This window comes from Podarcis tiliguerta (genome assembly GCF_965153285.1).
Source record: "Podarcis tiliguerta genome assembly, chromosome: 5".
Taxonomy (NCBI): domain Eukaryota; kingdom Metazoa; phylum Chordata; class Lepidosauria; order Squamata; family Lacertidae; genus Podarcis; species Podarcis tiliguerta.
The window spans coordinates 834167-842148 of record NC_139538.1 but is presented as its reverse complement, the minus strand read 5'-3'; the positions used below and the strand labels follow the sequence as shown (position 1 = coordinate 842148).

Genomic DNA, 7982 nt, shown 5'->3' with positions numbered 1-7982 from the left:
CTTCAGGGTGACATGATCTTGAGACCGAAACCCAAGAGGAAGCAACTTCTCCAGCTCCACTTGCCGATGTACAAGTGTCCTCATCGCATTTCTTGTGTCGTCTCAATCTTTTAGGGGTCTTTTTTGCTGTTGTTGTTCAAATGAGGAGGTTCTGCTGTTTTCGAGCCAGCAGGTGGCAGCACAGAACTGGCCTCTTGCTTTCCATTCCTTTTTGGACGCTACCTTGTCAGTCTCAAGAGCGCTTTCAGCAGCAGAGATTGTGGTGGAGCAATAGATGGGAAATTGCACGACATGAAAAACTGACCTGGTACTCCCGGTTTTTGAAAGGAATAGCAAAGGTAACATCTTTTGTCTCAGTTTGGTGGGGTTTTATTGAATGCATAAAAAAAAGAGGTCACATTTGTCTCTTTCACAAGTCTCTCAATTAATTTGGGATTGTTGGCATCTGTCTGTCTTGGGAGAAAATGGAGGAGTGCGCTTTTGGGGCTGAGGTCAAACTGTTTGAAGGTTCTAGTCACAGGTAGGTAGCCGTGTTGGTCTGCCATAGTCGAAACAACAACAACAACAAAATTCCTTCCAGTAGCACCTAAAAAGTAGAGACATCACCTTGCCAATAAAGGTCCGTATAGTAAAAGCTATGGTTTTCCCAGTAGTGATGTATGGAAGTGAAAGCTGGACCATAAAGAAGGCTGATCGCCGAAGAATGGATGCTTTTGAATTCTGGCGCTGGAGGAGACTCTTGAGAGTCCCATGGACGGCAAGAAGATCAAACCTCTCCATTCTGAAGGAAATCAGTCCAGAGTGCTCACTGGAAGGACAGATCCTGAAGCTGAGGCTCCAATACTTTGGCCCCCTCATGAGAAGAGAAGACTCCCTGGAAAAGACCCTGATGTTGGGAAAGATGGAGGGCACAAGGAGAAGGGGACGACAGAGGATGAGATGGTGGGAAGTGTTCTCAAAGCGACCAGCAGGAGTTTGACCAAACTGCGGGAGGCAGTGGAAGACAGGAGGGCCTGGCGTGCTCTGGTCCAGGGGGTCATGGAGAGTCGGACACGATTAAGCACCTTAGAGACCAACTAAGTTTGTTATTGTTATTGGTTATTGGCTTTCGTGTGCATGCACACTGACATGCACATGGTATCTGAAGAAGTGTGCATGCACACGGAAGCTCATACCAATAACAAACTTAGTCGGACTCTAAGGTGCTACTGGAAGGATTTTTTTAATTTTTATTTTAAGGTTGCAGCAGCTGCTGTGACTGCAGAGAACGATATGGGATAGACATGTTTTGTTGCATCTGGGGCAGATGAAGGTGTGTGGTTGTGCTGCTGCAGATGCCCCACGGCGTTTCTTCTCTCTATGCTCCTTCCAGCGGTCATTCCTCCTCCTCTGGTCACTGCTATGGATGCACAACCTGACTGCCTATTTCCAAGCACTGCGGTTGTCTGATTCCCACATGGTGGGAATTGGTGTTGCCAGCCTTCTGTCACATTTGCAGACATATTCAGATGTTATTCATCCCAGAGTTGGCCACACCTGCTGTTCTCTCATTTCTCATGATGGTACTTTCCTCTTACCTGTCTGTATCCTATTGCAGAGATCTGGATCATTAGAGTCATCATTTTTTCTGAAGGCAGCCCTGTTTAGGGAAGCTTCTAATGTTTGATGCATTACTGTATTTTAATATTTTGTTGGAAGCTGCCCAGAGTGGCTGGGGAAGCCCAGCCAGATGGTTGGGGTATAATAATAATAATAATTATTATTATTATTATTATTATTATTATATGTAACATGTAACTTCTCATGCCAGCCTTGGTTCGGTTCAGTTTGTATGTGTTTCTCTCATAAAGTTCTGTTTTGTTATTTGTGCTCTATGAATAGAATTTAATTTAAAAAACACTTTAAAGAGAGAGAGCAGAGATTGCAAACAAAATCAAAGTGAGCCTTGCCGTAGGACGGTCCCTGTGGGTTCTGGCAAGGGCTGACGGGTGTTTTGGTCCGGGGATACCTGGAGGGCAGCAGGTTGGCAGAGGCTTCCATGTGCCGTAGTTCAAAAGAGAAAACTCTGGGAAGTGAAGAGGCAGAGCCCCAGCGGCGAGCGAGGCTGATCTGTCTCTTCCATCCCCCACCTGCCCAGGACCATGATGAAAGGAAAAGCACCTGAGCTGCAGGAAAGGGCTGCACAGTCACTGAGCACAGAGCGTACTCCCCCCACGTCTCCTGTTCCTTTATCTGACAGGTAGTCCCACTGGAAAATTTTGAAGACATCTCCAACAAAACTGAGGACAAGAAGATGCTTTTCTCCATCTTACATAACCAAGAGGAACAGCAGCCACCCAGCTTACGAGTCGGGCATTATTTTTATTTCATGAGGTGAATAAACGACCGACGGTAAAGGTAAAAGGACCCCTGACCATTAGGTCCAGTGGTGGCCGACTCTGGGGTTGCGGTGCTCATCTCGCTTTATTGGCTGAGGGAGCCGGCGTACAGCTTCCGGGTCATGTGGCCAGCATGACTAAGCCGCTTCTGGCGAACCAGAGCAGCGCATGGAAATGCCGTTTACCATCCTGCCAGAGCGGTACCTATTTATCTACTTGCACTTTGATGTGCTTTCAAACTGGTAGGTTGGCAGGAGCAGGGACCGAGCAACGGGAGTTCACCCCTTCACGGGGATTCGAACCTCCGACCATCTGATCGTCAAGTCCTTGGCTCTGTGGTTTAACCCATAGCGCCACCCGCATCCCTTTTAAATGACCGACGGGAAGACATGCAAATATACCGCCGGAAGCAATTCAGGATGAATGATCAATAAACAGGAGGAGCCCCGTGTGCCCACATCCCTAGGGCTAGCAAAGCAGCTCTGGATCAAAGAGAGTCCTGCTCATTTCTGCCTGGAGGCAACTTGCATGTTCTGAAAACTTGTGACCCAGCTAGCCGTTGGCCTGAGGCACCTCTCCCCAACCTGCTGCCCTCCAGATATTTTGGCTGCCCAGGGCTGAACAAAGTTGTAGTCCAATACAACTGGAGGGCCTCCAGTTGGGCAACGTTGGCCTGAGAGAGACCATCTCCCCCTTTTGAGATCCTGTCTGGAGGGATGCTGCCGTTCAGGGGAAACAGTGAGCCTTTCAACGCCATTGATGGCAGGGTCAGACCACAAGACCAATCTCTCTGTTGGAACCCATGTAAATGAGCTTGTGTGTGTGTGTGATTTGGCTGTGTGTCAAAAAAAATCTATAAATCTGTAATTTACCACGTTGTGCTTCTCCGACACCCACGACTTGAAGGATCTGTATGTACTTGAACTTTCATGAGACTCGGTCGAACAGGTGCAAATCCCGTGGGAACAGTAGCTTCCTGGGAGATTTGCACAGGTGGAGTGGGGTTTTGGGTTCTTAGTCATCCTTCTAGATTTGGCCACCAAGCCCAACTTAAAACGTTGCACTGCATTGGGACCCTGGTCCTGAGAGGGTAGGTAGAAAGAAGGGGTCTTCCTGAGTGAAAGCTGACAGCCACCTTTCCCTTTTCCGCTTGCTCACACCTGCCCAGACGGGTTTTTAAGGCCACCTCCGCTCAGCCCAGCTCCTCTTACGGACAGGTGACTCTGATACTGTTGCTGTGACAGGTGACGTTCTCACTCTGCTCCTGGCTTGCAAAGGCGATGGATTAAGATTTTGTTGAGGGCACCAGAAAGAGTTTTTTTGTTCATCCAATGCATCATGGGAACCCTGCGGCCTCTCCAGATTATCGGGTTTCTCCTCTGCCTCTTGGTGGTGGATATCAAAGGGTAAGTTATTCTGTCTCCTACGTCCTGAGTTCACTATCCCCCTGCCAAACATAAAATGCATTTATCCACTGTCCATGTCAAGGAGCGGGAATTATCCTATTCCAGCGAGGGCTGGTGTGCAAATCTTCCTCTTCTCCCCACTTCTCTGGGGGAAGAAGAGAAGCCAGTGCTGAAGTCCAAGGCGGACCCTGGATGTGCTTTGGAAAGAGGGCATCTCCATCCCTTCCGCCGAGTCAACAGCCAAGTTGCCCATTATGTCAAACCCTGCTGCCTCTTCTTGCTTGAATAGGCAGCTTTAGACTCCTGGGCACAAAAGAGTTGTGTTTCTTTCTCTCTTTTTTATGGCATTGCATGTTCTGCTTCTGTTGTGCATTGTATCCTTCCTTGGAGTCGATCAAGTTGGATGGCTATGTCAATATTGTTAATAAATAAATAACCACAGATGCTTTTATACAGATAGCTGGCAATGTACACTTTGCATTCCACTAGTTAGCAGTCTGCATACAGTTTCAGAGAGCAAGTATTGATGGCTAACGGTCCCCACCGTGAAAGAGATTCAGCTCTCCTCACATTTAACATGGTCTCTTGCGGCATCTTGAAGACAAACGTATGATGTCATAAGGTGTGACAGAGTGGTATGAACAACCCCTCGTTAAATCCTTGGAGGCAAACTGCACAGTCACATAAGGTGGGGTATAAATATAAATAGTTGTTTACACCTTTTTGTAAAAAAGCAGTAAAAAAAAGCTCTTTTGCAGGGGAGGGGCTTTAAAGTAGAGGAAGGGGAGAGGGGCAGTGATTTACCCTTCCCATGCTTACAGTTTCTTTGCCACAAATTGCCCCCTCCCCAAACAATTTTTCTCTGCTAAGGCATGAGGTTGGGGGAGGGAGCTGCTTCCCTCCACCCCCCCCTTCCCTCCCCTATTGTTTTTAAGCACTGTCACCATTAACAGCTTCAGTCCGGGGCCAGCTGCACATGGTTTTCCTCCAATGCCACGAGTGGGATTTGCCTAGACCTGATGATGGAGAAAAGAAAGAAGATTTTCTGCAGCTGTTTTAAGATTGGAGAAATGTAGCAAAGACAGAGGGAGAGCCCAGGCAGGCATTCCTTGGGGGGGGGGGTTGTCCATACATCCATTCAAAGCCCCTGGTATCAAAGTGCCACGTTTACACTCCCCTCCTTCAATCCAAAATTCCTCCTGCCCGAAATTACCGTATTTTTCGCTCTATAAGTCGCACCTTTTCCCTCCTAAAAAGTAAGGGGGAATGTGTATGCGTCTTATGGAGCGAATGCAGGCTGCGCAGCTATCCCAGAAGACAGAACAGCGCGAGAGATCACTGTTCTAGTTTCTGGCTTGGCCGTGCAAAGCCTCCGCAGGGCAGTGGGGAGACTTCATCACTGACGGGCTGTCCTTCTCCCACCTTGTAGAAAAGCCCGAAAGAGCCATGCTCCCTTTAAAGAGCGCACAGCTCTTGGCCGGCTTTTGTGGGAGGTGGGCGAAGGGACAGAGGGCAGTGTAGCCACGCGCAGCCTCTTCTGGGCAGGGGGGGCCTTCATCCCGCTGCCTGGGAGAGGCTTCACGTGGCTATCCCAGAAGCCAGAACAGCAAGAGGCTATCCCTCTTGATGTTCTGGCTTCTGGGATTCAGAATATTTTTTTCTTGTTTTCCTCCTCCAAAAACTAGGTGCGTCTTATAGAGCGAAAAATGTGGTATATAGCTGAAATGAAGAACTGTCGGGGCTTTGAGTGGAGATACTGTGAGTTGCTTTCTGTCCTGGTAGTCAAAACAAGCCCACATTCCTAGCCTGAAGCTTTCTTCATTCTCTGAGTGTGTCATTTATACCTGACTCTGGTTGTTAGATCTCTGGGTTCTAATTAAAAAAGCAAAGCGATTCCTGCAAGTCTGCCTACACCTGACCTAGTCTGCTTACATCTCTCCTAGCAGGGCAGAAGACAGAGTTCCAACCCTTACTAGGGATGCCTGGGCTTATGACACAGGTAGGCACCTCTCTTGGCACCTCTCCTTTGTGTAACGGCTCCCGTCGCTCCTGCCCAGCGGCCCATGGAGCCCCACGCCTCACAATGCTTCTGTGCACGGCTCTCTTTAGCATATGCACCCAACAGGGGTGCAAAGATCCAGCCAGCACCCCCAAATGTAGTTTAGCCCCCGAGTTAACTTTTATTATGCTTATGTCAGACACCATGCTGACGCCTTGTTTACGAAAGAAGGGAGGGAAAAGAAATAAACTTTTTTGTTTGCTCATTTCTTTACAATACACTTATACTTAGGTATGCAACACCATCACACTTAAACTTATAAGTATTGTTTAGGCACCTGCTTAGGAGAAACATCAGTCGTGTCAAAGGTGCCGCTGACTCACCGCGCTGCCACGTAGCAGCTCAATACAATACGAACATAATATTTTGATGTAAGAGTTAATTTCGCGTGCACAGCACCGTTGAGTCTGACAAGCACCGCCGTCGTGAATGACAAGCGCCGCCACTGGCGTGGCGCGTCTTTGGTAAATGTGCGCACAAAGTCGAAAGTCCTTTAGTGAAACAGTAGGTATACATTTCAGTAATACCTAGGTATATACGTGTTTTGTTTTTCTGGCTTGATCAAAATTATTTATTATCTCATAATAGGTAGATAGTTAAGAGCTTAGGCGGCTTCAGCAGTGGCGCCCCCCAGAATTTGGCCCCCGGGTGCCCTGCACCCCTTGCACCCCCAGGTAAAGACGACCCTGCTTCTGTGTTCCAGACATCCTAGCCAGCTGCAACTTCAATGACAACCTCAATCCCTTTTGCGACTGGAAAGAGTCCTGCAGCAGTAGCCTTGGAAGCTGGATCCGGAGTAGAGGTGGAACGCCGACCCTCGGAACAGGCCCAGAGGGGGATTGTCCTGATGGAGGTAGGTGTTGGTTTTGTGGCAACGCAGCCAAAGATCCACCAAAGGGGGGGGATGGGGGAGGGAGGGAGGGAGAATATATGGGCAGATGACCTGGAGGAAGGAAGGGAGGGAGGGAGGGAGGAAGGAAGGAAGGAAGGAAGGGAGGGAGGGAGGGAGGGAGGAAGGAAGGAAGGAAGGAAGGAAGGAAGGAAGGAAGGAAGGAAGGAGGTGCTCATCCAATCTGCAGATGACACCAAACTGGCAGGGGTAGATAATGCCACAGAAGACAGAATTGGGATTCAAGATGACCCAAACAGACTGGAGAACTGGGCGCAAGATAACACGATGAATTTCAATAGAGGCTCATGTAAGTTTCTGCACTTAGGAAGAATGCAGTTGCACAAATGTAAGATGGGGGACACCTGCCAGTCGTGGAAATAAGTTTGAACAATAAGTTGTGAGGCCTCTACTTCCTATACAGTGGTACCTTGGTTTAAGAACTTAATCCGTTCCAGAAGTCCATTCTTAAACCAAAGTGTCCTTAAACCAAGGTGTGCTTTCCCATAGAAAGTAATGCAAAATGATTTAATCTGTTTCAGACTCTTAAAAACAACCCCTAAAACAACAATTTAACATGAATTTTACTCTCTAGCAAGACCATTGATCCATAAAATGAAGGCAATAATCAATGTACTGTACTATAAAACGAATAAGACGGTATTGTAGATGATAAAAATTAAAATTATTATTTTTTCTTACGTGCGCTGATGATAGTCATTGTTTGGATGAGGGAGCTTTTATCTATTTCTGCAGTCACACAATCAACCACTAGTTGAACTGGGTTCCACACAGTCACAAAAACGAAGTCACAAGCCGCAGTCGCAAGTCAGTCCCATAAAACAAAGAACAAGTCACAGTAAAAAAAAATTTTGAAAGCCACACAAACAAAAATGCAATTTTTAAAATAAAAAAATAGCAAAAACAAAAACTCCAAATATCACCTCTGTGTTGTGTGGGTGCTCAGGACTCAACAGCTGACAGACTCAACAGAAAGCCATTTGCACATGTTGCCAGGCCACCAGCTGTGTTGTGTGGGTGCTCAGCTGGCAGCAGCCCCTCCCAGAGTCTCCTGAATGGAGTTTGGGAAAGGGTAAGTTTTGCCGGCAAGGCTTCTGTGTCCAGGGCAGCTGTCTCCCAGCTCACCTGGTACGCAGGATGAGACCCTCCCTGCCTGCGGACTGTCTGGCCAGAGAGGTGCATGCTCTAGTTATCTCTTGCTTGGACTACTGCCATGCTCTCTACGTGGG

The 7982-nt window shown here is 47.8% G+C and overlaps 1 protein-coding gene across 1 annotated transcript in view; it reads left to right on the top strand.

Moving 5' to 3' along the window:
• Window positions 1–222: 222 nt before the first annotated feature.
• Window positions 223–7982, top strand: part of LOC310679134 (MAM and LDL-receptor class A domain-containing protein 1-like) — a gene marked incomplete at its 3' end in the record, with an annotated part of 44296 nt that continues 36536 nt past the window's right edge. The window contains exons 1-4 of the mRNA XM_083443921.1: window positions 223–338; window positions 3596–3784; window positions 5728–5783; window positions 6547–6696. Of these exons, the coding sequence (XP_083300047.1) occupies window positions 3717–3784; window positions 5728–5783; window positions 6547–6696 (274 nt within the window). The 5' untranslated portion in view covers window positions 223–338; window positions 3596–3716. The remainder of the gene's footprint in view (window positions 339–3595; window positions 3785–5727; window positions 5784–6546; window positions 6697–7982) is intronic.